Below are 25,452 nucleotides of genomic sequence, written 5' to 3' on the forward strand. Positions count from 1 at the left end.
CTAATACACTAGCATGGGCACTTATTGCTTTTGTGATGCTACAGCATTTTGCCTTTCTTTCTATGTTCTAGACCACTGAAGGAGGACCTATGTCATAAAATATCTTGAAGCAAAGTATTTTTATCCTTTACACCTTGTGCACAAGGTGGAATCTCTTTTTTTACACTGCAGTTCAACATTCTCTACCTACAGAACCTATCAATCCATCCATTTAATGGGGCTCATTTACAAACGCACCAGACATATGAGCCTTACATCAGAACAGCAGAGTAACCCAGATACTGACAGACATCATGGCCACTTCAAGAATCAAGCTGAAGGAATGAAAGGTCCAATATGGTCCATTTTATTGTCTTTTCATTGCTCAAATTACACCTGAGAAAGGAATCAAAGTTTCCCGAGTCTTATCATTCCACTTCTAAAGAACTCTATTTCTCATCACAGAGCACTGGAGCTCACAAACAGAGCACTGTTGAAGAAAAGGGCTATATTTTAGTCATAACACATATTGTATTTAAACATCAGTGGCTGAATCCCAATTCATGCTCATATTATGCTAACTGGTTTGATAACATTATGATGTAAATTCTTCACTTTTTGTGGCTATTTTATGTGTGTAATTGAAAGGGAATATATTTTCCAAAAATAAATGAGTCTGGCTTATTTTAAAAATAGAACACTTTGAAACTGATAAGTGCACACAATGCACGAGTGGAAACAAACCCTGCGGAAGATCCACGATTCTGCTATGTCTCTGTTTTATCTCAGGGCACCTTCGCATACAAAACCCTCCCAGACGGAGCTTTACTGCCCTTTATTTTTAAAAAAGGAGATTAAAAAAAAACAAAAGACTCTGCTCTAACACAACCTGTTCAATAAAATAAACTTTTGAGAGGACAAGATCTACTGTAAACCAAACTATTTTACCACCACTATTACGTTCTACTGCAAATCAAACCTTTACTGCACCTTCTTCAAACTAAATATTTCCAACTCTCAACTTTACCGTTCCCTTGTACACTGAAACAAAACAACTAATTAAACCACTGTGAGAATGTGCATCACAAGCAATATTATTCAATATTACAATTATGGAGTCTATGACAACCAAGTGAACTATTGTCTCTGAGGTACTTCTGGTGGCCTCTAGTCGCAGTCATGAGCGTTATGAGAGTTGTACCATGGGACACCCTGCCACAATACATAAAATAATAACGGTATAGTGCAATAAGAACTTCTTCCATTTAAAACAAAAGCATTTGAAGAGCTGGGCAGGTGGCAGCGCAGAACGTTGTCTGTTCACTTTGTCTCATAAACACCTTTCAGTTTGTGAATAACCCAGGGGCAAGAGCTCTGAGCAGTCCAACCCTACAGGTAGCTGTATTTAATTTTTAAAGAAACTAGAATCCTATTCTGATTTGTACTATGTTTTGGCTCTCAATGGACTTCACTCGTAGTTCTCAACTAAAAATACTGTAAGTGTTGCATAAGTGCTGCTGCAGGACAGCTGAAATCGCTCAGGCAGGCACACATGCTAAGAGAGTTGGGCAGACAAAGCCCTTTACCCCACATCTGTCAGCTTTTACTCTCGACCTGCGCACGTCTCCCAGCAGCTTCTCTAATAGGGAAGAACAACAAGCATCAATCAAAACTGGCGTTGGAAGAATAATCACATTAGGGCAGCTTCAGCCACATCCTCCAAGTCTAGGAAGCTTCATGGGCAGCAGCTCAGGTTGGTCTTGCATTGAGCTGTTGTTCTTGGATGGTTCTAAGGTTTTGTTTGGCCTGTACCCTCGAAAGCAGCATGACATTTTAAATTAATATAAGCTGCAATTATGCAAAGTCCATAAGCATGACAAGCAATTTAGCTTACGACTGCTGGCAGTGAAAGTTATGGTGGATTCTGCTGTCGACTGCTCGCATTCTTTAACCACTGGTGCCACTGGGAGCCAGTTTCTGTACATCACACTCTGGACATTATGGTATCAGATCGCTTATTGCAGCAGCACACTGCCAGGATTTGTAAATGTACTGTATAGCAGCTGTGGCTAAAAGTTTTTGGAAAACCATCCATAAACACAATGGTTCAATAGAAAGTGTGTGGATACTTTTAATCTAGATTAATGTAAACGCTCTCTAGGCAGATCTTATGCTACCATAATTCAAGTTCTAGATACTCCTCATTTTATCAGGTTTTTGTGTGTTAGATCAAACAATATCCTTCACTTCACTGCACATAAACCAGGCTCAAAGGAAGCTGTCTGTGGCCATAGACTCCATTGAGTCCCACTGGGAATAAAATGCCATAGTAATGATTAAAGTATCATTACATGACTATTATAATATGCTGTATATTTTTAATCTTTCTCATATTCTGAGAATGAGCTTGCTGGTAAAAGTCTGATGTGGAAATTCTATAGTGCCTAAGAACAGAGGTTTGGGAGACAGCAAAAACAATTTCCATGAATTTTGAACATTAATATCCACAGAATATACAATATCGCTGAAGGCATTTCAATAGAAAAAGTTGATGGGTCACCCGCAGGAGATTCCGATTGGCTTTCCAAACAACAACAAAAACTCTTGAAAAAATTAGATTAGCCTACATTTCACCAAGAAGCCTTTTTATCACAACCAACAAAAAAACCCACAGCTCACGACAGCAACAACAAAAATAATCCATATTAAAACTGTCAGAAGATTTAGATTGAGTGCATTTGAGATACTTTTTAGTCTTCCAGGAGCAGCCAGCTGGAATTAGCCTCCTGTAAATTACATCTACGGAATCTGACAATGGAAGAACATGTTGGAGATTTGCAAGTCATTAAAGACATAAAAGGGCACCCTTGCATAAAAAGCTGTACCTCTCAGATAAAGAATTAGACCTATGGGAAAAAATGCACGCTCTTTAACGAATTCTACAAGGTGCAGGCAGTATCTGTCAAAATGAAAAGCTCTGATGTATTATTCAGTAGGCTAATTACTGGTACAGGGGAGCACCCAAAAGACTTGCTAGAGTTGGGACCATATTCCTCTCCTTTCAGACTGAAACACTAAAATACAGCTCGGTACCTTCTGGAAGGGGAGCAAGGAAAGCTCTTCAGCTGTGTATGGAATGCTACGGCAAAGCCCTTTCAGCATAACCATGAATACAGAATCAGAAATTCATTACTTATTAATTTCTTTACATTAATTTTGATCCTAAGAGACTAAATTTGTACCCATTTAGACAGCAGGGTAATTGGTGCAGCGATCTGTGTGAAATACCTTGCTGAAGGGTACATCAGCAGTTCCCGACAAGATCTGAATCCGTAACCCCTGACTATTGCTCCACACTTCCTTAGCATAGCATCTCCAACACTGGCACAATGCTAACAGTAATAATCTATAGTGTGTAAGAACCATACCTATACACCAACCACATTGTAAGTACCTAACATACAGTATCATCAAAGGAATGGACAGGACTGCTGGATCCCAGGCTAGCGAACACACCTTTCAGGCCTTCAGTCACAGCCCCTGCATCTCTATAGTTCTACCTACTGTACCTATGTAGCAGACAACACGTGTTCATTTTGATCTCCATAAGCAATTCATAACTTCTGGAGACCTCTATAAGGTGACTGAAACCAGCAATGCCAGTGTACCTTGGGAGATCGTCTTTTCTTGTCCATAAATTCCTGTCCCGCCTCCACGTCTGTGAGGTCTTCCTGTGGTTTTTCTTTTTTTTTTTAGCCCAAGGCAGGATGTGTTACTAATACAATTCAGGCATGATGTTGCCTGAAAAGACATTTGAACTGGTTATCTTTTGTCAGTATGTGTACATCACAGCCTGTACCGCATGCTGGCAGCCTGTATCACACTACACTTAAAGCTGTAGTAACTTTATGTAATATTCTGGGATCAAATCTTTGAGTTATTGATTGTTTTTTTCCTGGCACTTTGGTCTGCCATTATAGCATCGTTTATAATTGCCTGGTGAATGTTAGGAACTACATCTGCAAGGCAATCACGATAGAGGGCAAGTCTGCCTGTTGCTGACACTAAGAGTCACGTGGTTCGAGAAAACTCAAGCCTGCATGTCAGCATGTGAGCTGAACAAATGTGTATTACGCTCCCGGCATCAATGGGGATCACAAATCACACCACATTGCATCTGACTTCCCTGTGCTCTTCCTCAAAATACAAAAATTTGTATTCACATGGCTTCAGACAATACAACCTGCACATCAATCCGATATGTACAGTATATTGTTACCCCAAAATTATTCAGCAGTAACACAACTCATCTTTACTGGAACACAAGATAATCTAAGAGGGGACTATTTTTAATTTAAAAGAAAAATAGATCTTCCCTCAGGAAGATATTAGTCAAGATATGTGACACTGTTGAGATATGCTGCATTGCAAACAGAGTTGCTCATTAACAACTGCTGGGACCTGGAGTTCTTCCTGACCATGTGACCTTTTGGGTTCGTAACCCGCAGTTTAATCACTATCCTCCAGGTGTCCCTGTAGGCACTCTAAACACTGCTGAAAGAAACTACAGCGGAATGCGTCTGGATGGGTTTTTGCTGTGAAGCTGGAAAACAATTTTCCCAGTTAACACAAAGTGCCAAATGACATCTGTCAGTTTTTATCAATTCTATGGATTCTAAAAGAAGGGCTTCAGTGGATGGGCGGCTTTCATACAGTGACGTCAGTCCATCAGAGAAGAACAGGTTAACCTACTGTACTGTCCATAACATTTAACAGCAATAATAAGATAAGATCACTTTATTGGCCATATACAATTTCTTGTATTAGGAATTTGTCTTTTCGCATATCCCAGCTTGCTCTCCATGAGACACACAGACAGGGAGAGAGCACAGGGTCAGCCATTGTACAGCGCCCCTGGAGCAGTTGGCGTTAAGGGCCTTGCTCAGGGGCCCAACGGAGTAGGATTCCTCTGCCGGCCGCGGGATACGAACCAGCAACATTCCAGCCACAGAGCCATCAGTCCGCCCCTAACTGACAGCATTTGTTTATTATTGCACATGGTACTATGTAATATTCCTTTATTTTCTCTGAAATCCAATAAACAAATTGAACATAATATTTTACATACTGTACAAGACACTTCCACTGAACCCTAAGTGGCACATGCTCTTTATATAATGATATTACTGCACTCATTTTCTGATTTTAGTAGTTCTCATCTCTTCCTAAAAAGCAAAACTACGCAGCTGATGCATTACATTTCATTGGAAGTGTCTGATGTTATTATTGATGTTATTGCTGAATTGCGTAATACTGCTGAAGAAAACAGACGTGACTGTGTTAAGTCATATATTACTTGGTAATGTACATGCTTAATGATTACACACTTAAATTACAGCAATAAAATGAATCAATTTTATTCTTTAATAGTGCCTTTAAATATAGAGCATTCTCAAGGAGTTTTACACAAAAAATACAATACAAAATGACCAATTGAGAAAACTAAAATACTCTAATGGGATCACTATTAAAGCACTATTGACCCCGTACTGCTGGTTGACTGAAACAAAGGTTAGAGAACTAGTCAACACAAAAACCAGATCCCAGTTACAAGTAGCCTAGCTCGGATGTATGCACGGATTTGTATGCACACATTGAGGCCTCTTATCTCAAGCCAGTGAGAAACCACTGAGTTAATATGAGGCATTTACAGACACAAGCCAGTAAATCAGCCCGTGCAACGCAAATAAAAATCTGGGCTTTTCCTTTCTGAGGATGATATACTGTAGAGAGCTTTGCAGTATAAAAAAAATGTAATACTACAGTATATTAAACATTTTACTAGACCAATAATTTTCAGATTTATAGCAGACAATATGCTGCATTGCTTTGTGCTGGACAACCTGGCACTGAGAAAATGAACTTCCGAGTTCTAATAAAAAGGAGATATGAGGCCAGGCAAGCTGGTCTCCAGTATTTGTCCCCTGGCAGTGCTTTGAAAATGGGCTGCATCAAAAGCAATTACAATACAAGCGGCACGGCTCTTGCACTGTATCAATCACTAGGCAGCACTCACAGTGGATGGCCAGTACCTGGGAGGCCTGCGAGCTCTTGCCATGAGCCCAGCACGATCCTGCCGTGAAATTAAAAGGGAAGGACACAGCAAACGGCAGCTCGGGCTGGGGACTGTGAGCTCATTCAGTCAGAACTGGGAGAACATGGCCTCCAGACAAATGCACTTGGGATCCTGGCCACAGCGCATAAACCACCCCCATCACATTCACTGAGCGACCAGTCCTTCCAGCTGACCCACAGATCAGCAAAATCCTGATCTTCACAAAGTTCCCCTGCAGAATCCATCCTTTCTTCAGAAGCAAACTTTTATAGATTCAAGTCAACAAAAATAGATGTGCACTTACAACTGAAGATGTACATATATAAATATATGTGCATTTACAGCTGATGTCAGGGGTTCACAGTCCTGCTCTTGGGAACCCTGAGGACTGCTGGTGCCTGTTTCTTTTGAGCACTCAGTTAAGTCACTGAACCACTATTAGACATAATATTAGGTTTAAAATGAACTTGTTGCTTTCAGTTTCTATATGTGTAGGAGGCTGTCTTTTAACTATTATGTTTATTCAGTAACTTAATATCTCCCAACCCCAAAACAGAGGGAAAAAAAAACTTTAATGGGTTCGAACCAAGCAAAGTTTTGGTAAAGTCTTGGGTCAATTAAGCATTTCTTTAAGCAAAGAGTTCCATTTGTGCACAGAGCTCAGTTGTAATGGACACCAGCTGAGTGTGTTCATTGGTGGTGGCCTAAACAAAAACACAGCTGGGGGGAGCAGGACTGAACCACTAGAACTGAACTGCATGACACTCTAGCGAAGGTGGGCAGGATACCACACATTTTAAGAATGACTTCATTGCCCTTCTTTATTGAATCTTTCTACCATTGTTATTGGATCGTCTGTACCAACCACCTTCCTGCAAAGAGCAATGACACAAAGTGCTGTGTGATGTGCTTGTTTTCAATTAAATACTAAGGAAACGCAACATAGCTCCTAAAGAAGCACCAGGACATTGTAAAGCACTAGCCTCGGTGTCTTAAGCAAAAGAAAAAAAAAACTAAACCAGCAGCCATAGCACCCTGCAACTTACAACAGGCAACCCACTGAAGCTAAGCAGGTGTGAGCCTGGTCAGTACCTGGATGGGAGACCTACTGGGAAAAACTAAGGTTGCTGCTGGAAAAGGTCTTAGTGGGCCAGCAGGGGGCGCTCACCCTGCGGTCCATGTGGGTCTTAATGCCCCAGTATAGTGACGGGGACACTATACTGTAAACAGGTGCCGTCCTTCGGATGAGACGTAAAACCAAGGTCCTGACTCTCTGTTATTAAAAATCCCAGGGCATTTCTCGAACCCCGGTGTCCTGGCCAAATTTCCCATTGGCCTTTATCAATCATGGCCTCCTAATAATCCCTACATTACTCTGCTCTCCTCCCCACTTATAGCTGGTGTGTGGTGAGCTCCAGATGAATGCTGCTCATTGGTGGTGCTAGAGGGGAGTCCCCATAACCTGTAAAGTGGTTTGAGTGGAGTGTCCAGAAAAGCGCTATATAAGTGTAAGCAATTATTATAATTATAATTATTAAACCATCAGTAATGCAAAGCCAAGGCAACCAAAAGTCAAGCATTCAACGGATTATAGTTGATAATAATTCTCGCATTGAAGTAAGCAGCAAACTGGAATGCCTCTCACACAGTCTGATTGCCATGCTGCCTGACAGCAAACATCACCTAACCGTAAGCTGCTTAGACTTCCTGCCTGGAGAGCAGAGTGCTGACAGAAGGTCATAAAAACACAACAATAAAGCATCTGGATCCTCTCTCATGATGAAGGAATCCCTGCCAGGCACTCCTGATTTCATGTTCTGAGGGTTTACACTTCCCAAGCTTTGAAGGCCGCATTCTCCCCTGTGTGGAGGTCTCCTTATGCAACAAGGGACACACTGGGCTGCCTCCTCTGTGATGAGACTCCTCCTCATCAATGCCTGAGGAACACAGATGGCAGCTGGGATGCAGAGACTAAGAGTTAAGGGCAGAGAAGAGGAAACAATCTCCCATTTTTCTGTTCAGTGTTTACTGATGCCAAACGTTGAACTGGATACCGTATATACTGACCCCAGTATCCCGCACCACACAACGTAATGAGCCTCTAATTAGCAACAAGAGCACTTGAACAGGATGAGGCGTATATTCAACAAGGTCCTGAAACATTTGCAGGCCAGTTTGAGCACATTCTACTAAGAGGAGCGTCTTCATTAGCACAGACCTTCCCCATTGGCACTTCAGATCACTTTTGGAAAATTCGAAACATTTCTCAAATTTTATTTTCAACATAGTTGTGTGTAGCATGTCAATTAGTTATCCAAACTAAGAGCTACTGGCCTCACACCAATACCAGTCGCATTTAAATATTGCCTGCATGACTGAACATCACGTTCACAGCAGAATAACTTCTGGAAACAAGTATCGAGCACTGCTATGTTGAGGCATGGAAGGAAAATAACAAAACTGGCAAATAAATGAACTGGCATTAACAAATATTTTGTTATAATTGAATGACTAACTCATATTCTCTCTGCATTAAAACTGCACAGTAGACTACTTGATTGTGTGGCAAAATCTGGGGTGGACCTACTGTATATTACATTTACCAAATACATTTAAGCTCCAGAATAATTCAAATACAACTCTAAAAATGTGCTTTGAATGCATTTTACTGTACATTTGGCCTGAATTTCCCTTTTAAAAAAGCATTTGTTGACTACAGATGCATGTCAGCTCACCATATATGTAAATAACCATAGCAACTTTTCTGATAGTAGCTCCTGTGTATTCCTCTCTGCAGGCAGCAGTATACACAGTAGTTGCTCCTGCTCCCTGAATTGCAAGTGCGCTCTCAGAACCTGGCTGCCATCTGTTACACTTTGGGAATATTATCTAAAATAGCTGCGCTGCTGCAATTAATACCTCCCTCTCCCATGTCAGGTTGTCATGCACATGAATCCAGGCCTTCAAAGAGCAGGAGGGCAGGACAGACCTGACAGATGAATTGGGGTTCGACCTGATACAGGTGTTCAACCAGACACAGACGAATGGGATTTTCTTGCTTACTCTGTGCTTCATGACTGACAGTACAGACATGATACACACAGTAGTACCCAGCTTCAGATAAACCCCTAAAAATACTTTAATTAAGGATGTATTCATTCTTTATAGTCAACACAACTTTGCTGCTTTTGTTGCTTTTAAAATTGAAAAATCCCTCTGTCTGAAAGTTATCTTAAACCTGTAAGTGCCTTATATTCCAAAGAGTCATGTGTCATGTGTCATGTGACATTATGTGAAAAATGACATAATGTAGGGTGGTATTTTGTAACTTCTGACCAAAACAGAGTACAGAAATGATTACACTTCCATGTATGGTGTTATATAACTGAGAGCAGTACCATAAAAGCTACATTTCTCAGCATTTTGCCATCTTAAATGGTCTATTAACTGAAACCTGTCATAAACGGCAATACTAATCGTTCTTCACAAATCAGTAAGAAGTTCAAAAGACATCCAGCAACTTGGCGAGCGCTTCTCAGGAATCTGTTATTTCCAGAAGCTCCAGGTCGCTGTCAATCAGTGGCGCAAGCGGCAGCGTCGCCATGATCGTGCCGTGTTTGTTTTGTGACTGCTCGGGCCGCGTGGGAGCCGCTGAGCACCGACGTCATTGAAGCACGAAGGCGCTTCTCTGCACATCATCAGCAACATGGCTGGTGAAGTTCTTGCCATATGACAAACAGATTTCTCCACAAATTAATTAATAAAAACAGCAACACTTGTTAATATCACATTGGGTGATGCTGAATAATTGAATTTCAAAAAAAGCTGGAAACGCTGTTTGCTGTGTACTCTGCCTTTTAGATTCAGAGTTTGTTGTCACAGCAACGTAGGTAATGGATCAGTTACATACGCCCGCACACCACTTTCATGACAGTCCCATGTGGCTGGTATTGGCATTCATATTCCCCTCAAAACATTTACAGCTCCAAAAAACTAGAAAACAATGCGGCCAGTGAGTTAATAAAGAAGAGTTGGCCCTCTTTAATCTTAAAATTGGGAATGGATTTATTTGAAGTTCAGCATTGTCCTTAAACATGAACACCAATTAGAAGACTATTTGCCTTCAAAAACACGATGGAAGTTCTAAAAACACTAGCTTTTTATCCGAAAAACTCCATCAGAAACTATCTCCTCTAAATCACTTTTCTAACTTTGTGTATTCTTTCTTAACAGGTCTCCTTTCCTGTGATGGACAAATAAGGCCCAACTGTAAAATAATTGTGATATAATGAACCAGATTTAATCTGTTTCACTCAGTCAAAAAAATGCAATAGGGACAAAATCTGCCTTTAGGAACCAACTTCTAATTAATACTATTCAGTAACTAATTGCTTTTGTGTGGGTCTGTTTTATTGCAATTAATATTTAATGTGAACTCATATAGACCTGAAGTCTGTGCCACAGTGTTCATGACTGAAAAAGATTGAAATATGGAAAAGGTTTTAATGCAAAAGATACTGCTTTCCATTTAGACTGTTCTTACAATACCATTTACCTTTTTCAGAACAAATTTACCAGTTTAGACTAAAACTATATTCTATTGAAATATTAACTTAAACTCTTTTCAGGCTTTTGAAAATGGAATGCTGCTTTATCATTTTATCAAGTACAGTATTACCAAAGATTGTGTATGTTTTTATAGTACCATGTGCATTTTATTAAATGATTGTTTGATGGAAACAAAGGACTGTTTCTAAATATCTCATTTGAAGGTACGTTCAATGTTATGTAGATTCTGTCATCGCCAAATTTACTAATTGAAGTGAGCACATGAATGCAATGATGTATGCCCAGGTTCCATTGAGTTAATTAAAACACTTAAGCAGGACCATGCATGGCAAGTAAAATAATAATTAATGCTCCCCTTGGAGCTAAATTCCCTTCAAGCCTTCTCCCACCCCTAAGAGCAAAGATGTAGGGACCATAATGCTAAATCATGTCAGCATTCTGTACACATGGCAGACAGAAAGGGCTTTGAAAAAATAATGTTTGCAATAAAAGCCAAGACTATGATCAATGCCAGATTTTCAGGGCTCTGCACATCTGTCAGGCTTAAAATTCATTATTAAGTTCTATTAATCACCATTACCTCCTGTGTAAGATGCTGTAATAATTGCGGCAAGCCCCCAGACTCCTGTCTCTTCCTCTGACAGTAAGCATTTTTTCTCTATTGTGTACTGCTAAGCACATTTAGGAAAAAGAAGAAATACTGAAAGAGCTGCTCATGCAGACTGATGTGGAGACACTATTAAGCATTCAGAAAACACTGGCAGAACTTTGCCATAAACGAGTAACATATTTACCAAGTTCAAACAGGTGACAGACAACATGCAACACCCACTTGTGCACTGGGGTTTCAGCATGCAGCATCACGGCTATATTGGCACACAATGCAACCGTTACTAACAGCACTTTGATTCATATACTGCATTCACCAGCACAGTACCCAAGAGAAGACAACATCCCAGACCACGGCTTATTTCCGTGAGAAGTTCAAAACGTCAGCCCTTCAAGCCTGTCATTTCTTATTGCCAGCACCGTTACATTAAACTGAACCCCAGAGCCAAAACGACAGCGATGCGCTCCGCTGTTGAGAGAAAGCACCAGCTAAAAACCTAAGCTTCAGCTTTATTCGTCTGACTGAAAGGAGAGAAGCAAACGCATAACCTACAGGAATTCCTTTTGCTGCTGTCAGTAGATCCCGGAGAAGACATCGCTGCCTCAGTGGAGAAGCACGGTGCAGGCGTGACGTGGAAAAAAAAAAAACACAGTTCAGCACACAGCTCGACTGATGGGCATCTTCTGAGTGTACGAGAGAGAGGATGAGAAGAGCTGAGCAGAGTCACTAAGGAGACAGCCTGCTCTCTGCACAGCGCAGTGATATCGCCCTCCACGCTCCCTCGCTGACAGACTCTCAAAGACTTCCCACGAGCTGCCTGCAGTCTGTCGGGGGCTGGGGAGGCTGTACACGGGAACATACCACTAACTGGCCACAAACGAGGGGGAGGACCGTGGACCAAAAAAAACACACACAGCTCCGGTCCTCAAGCAATGCTAGCTCATGTTAAATCCACATTAGGCCAGCCGGTAATCCTGTTCTACTCAATCATCTTTACAACTATCACCACAGAAAAGCAACAGAGTTGCTGTTCGTGCACAGAGATCTGATGTGGCTTGCTTTTGTGTCCCCACCCATTCCCAGTCCATGACCTCTGATCCAGGTGACAGGTGTTTCATGTCAGAGGCTCCTTTGCTGCTTCCACTGATGAGCATCTTCAGCTACACTGCTCTTGTACGCAAAACTGCAAAGTTAGCAAATGAATAACAGGTCTAAGAAGGATGCTTGGCTGGGCTGTGATAGTGCTATCTCAAAGGGAAGTGCAGAGACTCTCTAAACAGATGTGATAAATGCTCCCTGCCCCCAGTAGAAAGAAAACAATAAACCCCTGTGCTCAGGCCACAGCTAGGCAGTAAAAAATCTGGCTCCTTATAAATGACGTCGTCATAACCTGGATGAAATCACCAGTTCAGCCTTCATGGTGGCAAAATTGGACAGTATGTCTTACTAGCACCTTTCAAATTTATAGGCAAAGTTAAGCAATGACAAGGAAAATAATCTTTGCAAGCCGTGAATAATAGTGCTGAATGAATGCAACTGTACACATCTGGGAAGGTGTGCAAAAGAGCTGTGGAAACATCTGCTTCTGTAGAAGAGATTTCCACAGCTGGTGACATCTGGACCAGGTTGCACTGTAACACAATCCCAGTGATTTAGTGCCACTGTGGCTTCTAGCACTCCATGACATCACAGGGCACGGGCCCAACATTTGTAATGTTGCGTGCTTTCAAGGGTATTCATTTTACTTAATCTGTCAAGTAAAGGGAGAACAGTAAAGGGCATTGTAAAAGCTTCAGAAATATGCTAATGAGAAATTTGCAGCAAATAAACCATGACTGATTTTCTAACAAGAAAAAATACGGACTTGTGACCGACCCAATAAGTAACAGCAATCCCAAGACCCTGAGTGCATTCATGGAGATAGCTGCTTAGAGCAGGAAAACAAAATAACTTCTTAATCAGCACAGTGGATCTGTGCCTTTAAAAAACTCCCAGTGGCTCATCCCTGGCCTGGCAGCTTCACGGCTTGCAGCCCCTCAGATCCACCCCTCCTGTTCAATCTTGCTACAAAAAGCCATGATGAACTGCAGGATCGATACGACAGTTTCAAATCGAGGTTGCAGCAGAGCGGAGCAGAAGAATCCCTTGCTGAGGTGCAGGATGAGGAAAGATGGGCAGGACAGGAGGACTGAGGAGATCACTCTCCATGGAACATTAAGATCCAATCCATGTCTATACTATAAGGCTCTCCAGTCTGAAACAGGAGTTAAGACAAGCTCTTGCAATGGCAATCCACCAGAATGAATAATGATTTCCTAGGCAGCTGCCTTGTCCCTTGGGCTTCGACGTAATTACTAAGCCAAAACAACTGAGGTCATCTTACATGTTACAACTTCCTCTTAAGTTAAATCAAGAAGGGATATCAGCTTATTACAAGTGAAGAAGACAAAAGGTCATTAAAAACAATATTTTGAAATCTGAGGTAATCCGTTTCTAATGTTATTGAACACCCACACTGGATAACAGAGCTTTGCGTTGTTTTAGCTTTTAAGTAAAAGACAAACATACCGCTGCTTGTCGCACTCAGCCCTTCCCATGACACACTGGAGCAGTCAGAGAAAGTGCACAGTGACTCCAGTCTGTGCTTGGTAATTTCCTGACGGGGCCAACCACAGTGTCAATCTCCATGATACACCAACTGAAATGAGCAGGGATGTGATGGGCGGATAAACTAGAGAGACCTTTGGTAAGACTGGCTTCCCTGTTCTCTACATTAAACCCATGAAGGATTTGATTCTGCCTCCTTCCAATTATGAGATAATAGATCTGAAAGTCTCAACAGACTAGCGCTAGACTAAAAAAAAACATGACATTTTAAGTTAATAATTCCATTTTATAAAGTGATATTGCACAATGAAAGGATCACTCACCTTTCACTGAATCAAGTTAAAAAAAGGTCTATCTAACCTGTTATACAATCAAAGACTTATTGCATTTTCTGAATGCAATTTCTGTATGTTATATGTGTTTATGTAAAAATAGGAGGACTGCTCCTCCCCTCCCAAAACAGACCACCCACTTTCCAGCAGGACTACTATTGAGTAAGGCTGTCTAATTCCATCAAGATAATCAGCAGGGTGCTGCGATATTGAATACAGAGTCCTGGCTCTTCAGACCATTGCTACCACAGCACAGGCACCCATTTATCAAACTAATAAACACAATAAATCAGAAGCCTGGCAAGGCGAGTATCTTGGATCACTGGTTCACAGGCCTGGAAGATGAAGCCAAAACATGCAAAACAGACTCATCTGCACAAAAGTGTTCTCATCTTCATGATGGAGTGACATGCGAACAAAGGTTCTTTACACAGTGTGTTTCACCGAGCGGAATATCTTTTTGCCAAAGGAAGAATGCTTTAAAATGTCAATATTAAAATGTTCATCAAAGATCGTTTTCTTCTTGAACATTTTTGTCATCTCCCACTTCTAATAATTTCATAGATGATCTTGGTAATCTGCTGCTGGGGAATTCTTCAATTAACATGATTCTGAAACAGGTTGAAAGGGGGGTTGCATTACAAAGTCTCAATTCTTTGCAAAAACTTGGTTTATCTTCTTTGAAATGACTAGAATAAATTATGGACTGGAGGAAAAAAAAAGAAAAAAATCCCTTTTCTGCCACAGATATAAAAAAAAGTAAAACCACCTTTTAAAGTAGCTCATCCAAATCTGACAAATTTACAGCATGCTCTAATTAATGGTACAATTATATACCTTACTGAAATGTTGTCTTACACCTTTCATGCTGATGAAACAAGCAGGATTTCTTAAGCTTTATATCGTTCTGCACTCCAGCTCATATTTGCTTTCTTAGAGTACATTAAAACAGTGGGTAAATCAAAGAGAAAACAATAACCATAAAAAAAATGATTCGGAATTTATTTGGAAATAGAAAAACTTTGAAAGAGTTTTGCAAGACAAAAACAAAACCACAAAAAATGAAACCAGTTCCTTATTAAATAACCCAAGCTCAATGTAACATTTAAACCAAGAAAAAAACCAAAACATTAATATCTTAACACAGTTGAGATAATAGTGCAATAATGGCCTAATTAAATACTGAGGTCTATGAAGTATATGAGTAATACTCACTATCCTTAACACAACTGATTGGCTTTCAATATTTATAGGTCTCAAATGCAGTCATGCATAAAGATCCACTCATTTGGTGTTTGCCCTAATGAGGAAGGCTCTTACTGAACAAATGATGTATTCACCGTGACACAATTTTAAAGCTTTTTTTTTTTACACCTCACTGTCCTCTCAAGCTTCTGCATAATCCTCCCATCTTTATTTCTGAAGGGAGAAAAAAAATGCTTTAGCAAAAGCTTGCAAATTGACATCACTCACAGCCTGGAGGACTGCCTGTGTCTTTCATTCCACTTCCACTGTGGGAATCTTTCAGGTCTGCCTCCCCAGCTTTTTCTTAACGGGGTTGAAGAACATTGTGTTGTTTATGGAGGAATGATGAGGTGCAGAAGACTGGCAGATACTACACATTTACAGTATGCCTGCATGAATGTTACCACAAGACAGACAGTTCTTATAGTTCCTGCCCTAAAACAACCTTAACAAAAGGCAACTGAAGCCTGATTGCGAGAAATAGCCAACTTATCTTCATCTATCTCAATTTATCTTTATTAATTTCTCCTCTATAAAGTCTGCACACAGGAAATGCAAATGGGAGTCTCAAACGGTCTTCAAAAACAAATGTGAGTCTATATGGAACCCTGTAACCTGAAAGAATAAAGCTTTCTCAATCATAATTTATTCTGTACACATATAACACATAATGTAAAAGGGGGAAAAATATAGTTATAAATCAATCCTATAAAATATAAATCAATCCTATAAATAGGCCCAGATTACAAGATAATAAAATTACTAAACCTCCTGGGTCAATTTTAAACTGCCATCTGCAGAGCAGAAAAGCATTACAGCCTGAAATAACAGCACAGCACCTCTCAGTAGTCACCGTTCCAGTTTCTCCTCCAGGTCCCACACAGGAATTAGAGACATGCGGCAATGTCGCCTAAGCCACGGTGGAAATATTAAATAATGTTGCGCACTGTTTAGCAGTTAATGAAGTTCAGAAGGCAAACAGAATAAAATCCATGCAATTCCCATCAGAGGTGACCTGCACACAGACTGCTGTGACAGAAGCCGCAGAGTAGCACTTCCACTTTCTGAGCGATTTAATTATCGGGGTTAAGACCACTGCAGACTCCATTAGGTAAATCCACTTTCCACTGCACGCAGATTAGCTTTTTTTTTCCTCCCGTCTAGGCCTGTCAGGCTGCTAACCAGCCCAGCAGACAGCTGAAGCCCAGTCACACAGCTGCTGAAGTTGCATTCCCTCAAAAGGACCGACTGGGAAACAACTGTAAAAGCACAATCGTTTTCCAGGGGGAACCGATCGTTCATGTTCCAAGACCTGTAGGAGCAGTTTTGTAAAAATTACCTTAACACCCGCTTCACAAAAAGGATACTTGTGTCACTGGATGCATATTAAGGAAGACCCAGAAAACCACACAATACTGTACATGGCATGTGTGATCAGGGGCAGCACATACCGCTATTGGTCTGAATAGGTTTGCAAAACCCCAAATTGTTAAAGAGATGGAAAGTTGCTAATGTTTCAGAACAAGGTCTCAGACCTGTCGTGACCACGGTTCAACATTTTTAACACAAAGCTCTGTTCTCGTTGCAGTCAGTGTTGCCGACTGGAGAGGCTATCCTCTATTGTGCAAGGATGCAGCATTTTAGAACTTCCAAAGGTATTTCAAGAAAGTTCTGCTGTTTCGGTTTTTAGCATCATCTCCTCTTGAAAGGATGGTACAACCCCTGCCTCTCTCCATCACATTGTTCAGCAATCTGTGGCCTAATGACCTGCTGCAGTGCCCTTCCTTTATTTGGCATGGCTACAGATTTAGGTTCACAGGTGTCCTAATTCCTTTTTACCCCACAACACAGCTCCTCATTCCCATTTCTTTATGTGAAAGGAAATCACATGGGGAGAAATGGGGTGAAAATGGGCTTCCTTAAAAAAAAAAACTTATGTCGCAGTGTAGTACAGAATAAGACTGTAGTAGTGAAGAACAATCCTGTTTCTGTCACATGAGGATGTCTATGAACCTTGTTGTTAAATACTAACTCCATAAGAGTGATTTATCATGATATTTCCACTGTTTCCAGACACAAAAACAGACATATACAGGAAGTACATAAAAAAACCTCTGGAATATCTAATCTGACATGCATTTCTCTAATTATTTCTTACATATTTAGTCAAATGGTATAGAAGCCAAGGCAATAATCACTACTAAAGAGGCAATACCCCAACGTGAACATTCGAGCAATTTGAACAAAAGCCCAAAAACCCCCTGAAATCTAACTATCTGAACCCGGTCACTTCCAAACTGCATTTGTTTCACAATTGCTAAAAAAAAGGGCATCAACAATGTGACCACCACCACTTAATTTCATTTTCCTAACAGAACGCATCCATAAGAATAACGTTGTGACAGAAAAAGAGTGCTTGGGGAACAGATTTTCTAAAGCAATTTACCTAAGCTGAAGACGGCTGAGTGTGTTGTGCTATGCTACATTATTGATGTCTTGTAATAATGCATTCCCCCTGTCTGTGAATCCCTAGCGCCTGGTTGCTTAAAGCTCAAGTGTGAGAGACAGAACACAGACACTGTTAGCTGCCCTAGGAGCATAGCACAGTCAGAAGGCCACAATTTCAGGGAGGTATTTAAAGGGGAACTGGACTATCAATTTCTCAGACCAGTTATTCAATCTTGGTAACCAAATAAATTCATTGACATTATAGCACAATTTTACAAATTGCGAATTAAGCACAAACCTATGAACTTTGTGAAAATTACTGTACAGTAAGTCACCATGTTGTTGCCTACTTGCATTCGGTTTCCCACACATGATGCGGCCCTTCCTGCTCACTAGTCACTGTAATGACTCATGTACAAGCGAATAAAGGTTGTGCAGCAGATATTTCCCACAGAAATGTTTCAACGTGATCAGCATGCAGAGCTATAAGATAAGATCACTTATTGGCCATATACAATTGTATTAAGAATTTATCTTTTCGCAAACCCCAGCTTGCTCTCCATGAGACACACAGACAGGGAGAGAAGCTAGGGGTCAAAGCGCAGGGTCAGCCACTTATACGGCGCCCCCGGAGCAGTTGGGGTTAAGGGCCTTGCTCAGGGGCCCAACAGAGTAGGATTCCTCTGCCGGCTGCGAGATACACACCGGCAACCTTCCAGCCACAGGCGCAGATCCTTACCCAAAGAGCCACCATACCGCCCATCAATTAAGTAGGATTTGTCAGCAAAACCACCTCAAAAGCAATTTTTCTATTGGATTAAAAGAGATGAATTCACAAGCCTGCTTCTTTATAATGAAATAAAGCCCCAGCACGTCACCGGACGATTTGTTGCCTCATTCTGAATCATAAAACATGTCTATTTTGTGATGTAAAGTAGAGATTTTACATGTAACTGTGTGCATTTTATGCTTTGTTGTGGTTTGAATGCTGAGTCTTTCTAATCCTAAAATTAAAAATAGAGTTGCAGTTCCCCTTTAAGGAGTTGTGGCAGATAGGGCTCCACTGAAACACAGACTTTAATAATGCAGCATCCCAGTTTTAAGGAGCCTGTAAATAATCTCACTAATACAAACACGTGTCATTTATCAAAAAATAAAAGTCCTAGAGAATTCAACCCGTTCACTATTCTATCCCTTAAAAACAATTAACGTAGAAGCCGTTAATCAAAGGTTAAGTGATGGGCTAATTCAAAGGGCAAACAGATACAGGAATTTAATATTTTTTCCATCCCTTTCATGCCTTTCTTTCCTGTTCTTACAGAAAGATAAGACGCTCAAGAGAAAGCAGTGGAGAGTCTGAGTGTGTCTGCCCCGCCGTGGTATTTTGTGAGCCATAGTGCTTTCTAAGCGGATATTGCATATGTTTCACTTTTCAGAAAAAGTTGTTTAAGGAGATCACCCCCCTCCTCTAATACTGTCCCTGCTTCTTCACAGCTGAGGACAGATGTAGTTGCATCTCTTGTGCCTTCATCAAATAAGACACTGGACCTGGCACAACCAGCATCTGTTGATCTGTCGAACACCCATTAGTTGTAGTAGCTCAACACGAAGAAGCAATTTTGAACTCATCAGCATTATGCTGCTGTTTCACATTGTACAGCATTGCTGGCATATCCAACAGCAGAGACAGCCAACCCTTAGTCTCCCGTCCCATTCCCCTGCAACAAGCCCCCACTTATCCTCAAGCTTCTTGGCAAGGTCAATCTAGCAATTAAGATTGATTGAATTAAAAACATTTTGGCTCGATCAATGTTAAGCGGTGGCACAGATATGGAAGCTGCCTACCACAAGCGGAAAATCACTATTCTGCGAGATTTACCCTTTGTATTGTAGTTTCTGTCAGGAACCAGCATCTTACCTTTTACTGTACATTGGACACTGATGCAGAGATGTGTGTGTATATACTGTTCATAAGAGACCCAAAGATCTCACCATTCAAAGCAATCCAGGGCAATTTGTGCATTCATAAAAACAAGAATAAAGAATAAAAGCCAATAAAGTGATCTTATCTTATATTGAAAAATGAAAGACATCTACTGTACAGTATGTCTTGATATAATTTATATTCTTTTAAAAATGTAATTTAGAAATTCCCACTATTAATGAAATTCAGTGAAATCTAACAATAAATTGGTTTAATGTTTGTTAGTTCCGCAAACCCACAGCTACAGAATGGTGGATAATGGTTTAACAAGTTACTGTAAATGTGCCAAATGTGAAACTGTGGAGTTCTACTGCAGGCAGTATACTGTACATACGGTGAAATACACTGCCATAAGGTCAAAAGCTGATCAGAGTAAGAGCACATGGAAAAATAAAAGTCTTCAACACATTCAGAGGAGGATTCCTTCCCAGTGCACATGCCATTTCTTCCCATTTCCTAAGCACTCTAATGTATCCGCAGACAAATACAGTCCTTAAGGGTAATAGAAGTCATGTTTAGTGTCTGCACAGAATTCCTATCACTATCTAACAAATGACAACGTGGAAAAAACAGAACACCACCAGCTCTGCCAAAGAAATGGCTCCTGTTCAGAGAGTGTGCCTGGGAGCTGGTTCTGTCCTGTGGCTTTATAACGAGGGCAGGACACACACACACACACACACACACACACACACACACACATAGTCTATATAAAAAAATTAAGTGGCTCACTTGGTGTTGCATGGCCAGTCAAGGACACTTCAATAGATCCAACCACCCTATGTTCATTTAGAACATAAGGCTCAAGAAAAGAAAATGAGCAGCTGTATTATATATACGGGCACCTATGTGGGCATTTGGTGGCAGTTAGATATGACTTGTTCATTAAATGTATAATGCGGTTCTGCCAGAGAAAGTAATCGCGTTTCACAATACCACATGTTTAACAGAGCAAGATGAGCAAGATTTGAGGAGTGGGGTATCTGATTGCTTAAGATGTGTCCTGACATGCATTTTCTCCATTGTGGGCATGTTTTTCCTGAAAGCTAAAACCCTCCTTGTAGATTAGAATTTTGCAATGGCCATGTATCCAATTAGAAATGATTATGTATGAGCTCGAAGACTGACAAGGAATTGCTTTCAGAACACATTCCACAGCGCCTGAAGACAATATGTGAGCCTGCTCACATTAACTAACAGAGAGACTTGCATTGTTAGACAATAGCCTGATAACAAGGTTTCGTCTTCCCTTCCCAAGACAGATGCAGATAGCACTTTTTATAAATACCTAAAACTAAAACCTCAGCAGGAGCTACAGTAGCATGAGCCAATATGATGCTTAACCATACATATAATGATCTGATAAAGAATGCACAGTATTAATATTTACAGTATGTGGCTGATGCTTTTATCTAAAGTAACTTACATTTGCACCCATTTATACAGCTGGTTTTTTGTAACAATTTGAAGCAATTAGGGTGGAGTACCTTGGCTCAAAGGTACAACAGCAGTGTCTCACCTGGGATTCGTACCCACAACCTTTCAATTATGATTCCAGAACCCTGACCACTGCTCCACACTGCTGACCCTGAACGCTATAGGAATCCCAGACAATAAGGTGCAATATTGCCTACTGTCTTCATCAAGTATTTTCTGGGTATCTAAAATCAGTAATATCACTGACATATTTGAATTAATTAATAAAGATTGGTGCCTTTCTACATTTTCTTTCAAAAGTCTTAATATTCTTCACAACTTTAAATGGGAATATGGAAAGGTAAACTGACAGACCAAATCCTCAATACTGACATTAAAACATTTATGAAGGATGACCTTTAAATCTCTCCAAAGTTTTATATTTCACTTCTCCCTCAGGGACGTGCTTGATTTTCCTGCAACATGTTGGTTTCCAAGAACAAAAGCTGGATTTGAGCAAATGAGATTGTCAAGCAACAACTATTCCCAGCTGTCAACAGGAAGCTAATTAGCTGAAAACTGCGTTACAGCAAAACCTTCAGCTTTTGAAGGCCTATTGACAGATAAAGATTAATTGTAGGCAAACACATTTACGCACGCTCTCCTTCTTCTTAGCTGTTTAAAGTCCACATATCTTCTCATTAACAAGGCAGAAAACAGGACTCAGGTCAGAGTCACCAAGTGGCAAAATCTCACATTTACAAAATGTCACCAGGTGCCAATTATCTCCAAAACAAAGAGTGAAGCTTAAAGGGGCATTTACCTTTGAGAGTTTCCAGTTCTCTCCTGCGAAAAGAGAAAGAAAGGTAGAATGTTAGTATTAACATATTTGAGAAAATTATTCATTGCCCCAGGTGGATTTAACATCTTTCCCCTGTTATGAAGCTTTTGGAACTGCAGTGACCAGGTCTAATAAATCCAGGGCAGCTCAATGTCCTGCTGATTTAGATATAGGATCACCTCTAGCAGACATTTGACAAAAAGAAAAGGCAAGAGCAGGGGAAAAAAGGAAAATAACCTCACAAAAAACACCACAATTATAATATTGCTTACACACACATATTTAGCAGAAGGCTAATGCTTTTGTACTCATAAAAACTGTTCAGCAAATGAGCATTTCATGGCATAAAACCTGAATTACTCAGCATATAAAAACCTGAGAAAGATTCCTCGTGTGGAATTTAATTATATTTAATGTCTTGCATTTGTGTAGCACTGCTCATCCCAAAGGACGAACAGTACACTTCACGTACAGGAGGGGACTTTATCCATCACTAACTAATCACCCACACCTGGGTGACAGACAGCATGGATTCTGTCCCAACATCTCTCACTGCACAGCAGCTCGGTCAGATGAGTGAGAAACTGGTTCAAGACTCTTATGAACAAGGATGTCTAAAAAGCAGGAAGGACAGAAGTATATATGCTGTAGTCAATGCCAAATTCATGTCAAAAACTCAGAGAAGGAACCTACAAGGAGTTACTCTCATATTAGCCAACACCACAGCAGTTCCGTTTGTGAACAGCACTGTTACAAAGACATCATGCACCGACTGCAGAAGCCCTGCATCTCCTTCCTTCTGGGTACAGCTAACCTCACTCTGAATCACAAACTGCTCACTTTTCACAGCTTTCTAAAAAAGGTGAAAACTCAAAAGCAGAGAGCTCTGTAAATTGGAAATGGTGAGTTTGTACCTCACTGGCTTCAGCTATTAAAGCAGATGGAAGCAAGCAAATATAAAACCAAGCATTACATACTACAACCTGGCAGACACCTCGCAGGTGTTTTAAGAATTTGTGCCTCATATCGTCTGGAACGTTCCTCCAGAGGAAAAGAAGGGAAGGAAATGTTTTACAAGGAGCAAATCAAAATGAGAAAAAAAGGAGCAGGCATACGAAAAGCAGAAGATGACAAAACTCATCGGGGTAAATGGGATTTTAATACAGCCACGCAGTTGGGTTCGGGTTGTGGTTAAACATCAGTGTGCGGCACAGGGGCAGCAGGGCAGAAAGATTGGGAGACACCTGTCAGCTGTCCACCTGGCCTTCAGAATCAGCAGATATGCTGCCTGGAACACAGGCTTGCACAAGAGCAAGCAGCCAGAAAGTGGGTGGGTGTTGCTAGGTAACACAGCATTGTACCACAGGCTTGATTTATTTTAATAAAAGCTTCTTCAACATTCATTATAATCTTAACATGCAAGGTGTACAGTATGTGCAATGTCCCTTTATCCTGAAACCGTAGATAAGCTCTGGACCTGAATTTTGCAACTGGAAGGCAGTTCTGCCAGAGAGACTTGAATTTATGCACTATTGGTTGACTTGCCGTGACTGCGCACAACAGAGAAACAAAACTAAATTGTAAGATTCCATATAATTTTGATGAAAATACAAATGGTGCTGAAAAATTCAGATTTCCTAAAATGAAAACAATTCCAGGAAAATGTAGAAAAGAGGCATCCCTAGTGCTGGCCTGCAGTGGTATACAAAATAAGTCTTGTTATCCAAAACTTTCATTATAAAACACTCTACATAAATGTAACCCCTTATAAGTACATAATTACAATGTCAACGTGTATTCTGGAGTAACTTCAGAATTAAGTCTTCAGTTGGCCCATATTTTTCTACAGGATCTTGAAAAGCTTTCAGACACAAACATGTACCGCATACAGTTTAAAGAATCATGCACTTTGTTTTTGTTCTGTTGATGGCCCAGTGCAACTCGCCAATCCTTTGTTCCTTAGATGGCCCCTACTAAGTTTCTGAAAACTGGATTTTTGTGAGGAAGTCCATTGTGACACACTGGTGTTGCTCAGGCTTCAGTGCACCACAGTTCAAACACGGGCTGGTGAGCACTGTGCCAGTTTCTCCATGATTTCTCAGTCATCTCTGACGATTCTCTTCAAAAAAAGCTGATTGACCAAAAGACAGAGTGAAGGCAAAGAGCAAGCACAGCAGAAACAGGCATAAAGTTTTAAAGAGAAAATACCTTTCTCAGCAAATGCTTTTATCCAGGGAAGGAAATGAGGGCACTTGATTCAAGCATTCAATAAAAATTCAAGCATTCACGTATACAAAAAGGGCAGCGACAACTTTAGCCCAATGGAAATTTGCAGATTAAGCTGTGAAATCAGTGGAGACAGGCAGAAATTAAGGGTAAAATTATTCAAAACTATTCAAAAATAGGAGGGTGTGGAAAAAGTCATCAAACCATGTTGTCAAAGCAAATATAATCCCTCTTCCAAGAAACCGCTGGATGATATCCTGGGATCAGCCAATTAATTAAAAACCCAACAAACTATATGGGCTGAATGGTCTCTTCTTATTTGTTTTTATCCAAAGTGACTTACCCACAAATAGTTGTGCAGAATCAAAGCAGCAAAGGAGCTATTTCTGAACTCCTAGAACTAACACAGGGAGAAACCACCGATATACCTTTTGAGAAGGTAATGGAATTCTTGTTTTTATAAGCTGCATTTCAATAAAATTCAATACTCACAAAAGAAACAAATCTGGTATGCTATCCTACCATTTACAGTTAAAACATCTTGACAAGAATTAAGGTTCCCTGCACAAAATCTCAAAATGAATTGCAGAGAACAGCTACAACAATTTAATCTGGAATGTCGGAAAAGAACTAAGTCGTGAATAAACTGTATTTCATTGCTTTCTTAAATGGAACTCAAGCGTGCTTATTTGTGTCAGTTGACTTTGGAATACAGAAAGAAATTGCTTACTTAATTCCTTACTAACTAATTTGTTGGGATAAACACATTTGACTTCAGGCTCTTCAAGGGGATCAAGAAAATTCCCTTACTAAGCAAGTCAGTGGGTCTTCCATGAAAGTCATTACTCCCGAAAAGGGGTTTGTAGTGCGTTCGAGAACAATGTACTGTAAATAAGGAAATGTACAGACTTCCAAGATTTTACATCACAAAAATGTATAGTTTCACTCATAAAAACAAAAATGTTATGAACATTTAATTTATTGTAAACAACGATTTTAAGGCTGTTTCTAGGATAATGTTTATTATTTTTTACTGAATTTATAACTATGCAGCAACAGTTGTAAAATGTAAATTTAGAA

General features: G+C 40.3%; 1 protein-coding gene across 2 annotated transcripts in view; it reads right to left on the reverse strand.

Moving 5' to 3' along the window:
* Positions 1 to 25,452, reverse strand: part of dtnbp1a (dystrobrevin binding protein 1a) — a 102,841-nt gene that overhangs the window by 44,314 nt on the left and 33,075 nt on the right. For both annotated transcript variants that reach the window (XM_015357661.2, XM_006635862.3), the window contains exon 7: positions 22,129 to 22,151. In XM_015357661.2, coding sequence (XP_015213147.2) covers positions 22,129 to 22,151 — 23 coding nt within the window. The remainder of the gene's footprint in view (positions 1 to 22,128; positions 22,152 to 25,452) is intronic.

The sequence above is a fragment of the Lepisosteus oculatus genome, chromosome 10 (genome assembly GCF_040954835.1).
Source record: "Lepisosteus oculatus isolate fLepOcu1 chromosome 10, fLepOcu1.hap2, whole genome shotgun sequence".
Lineage (NCBI taxonomy): Eukaryota > Metazoa > Chordata > Actinopteri > Semionotiformes > Lepisosteidae > Lepisosteus > Lepisosteus oculatus.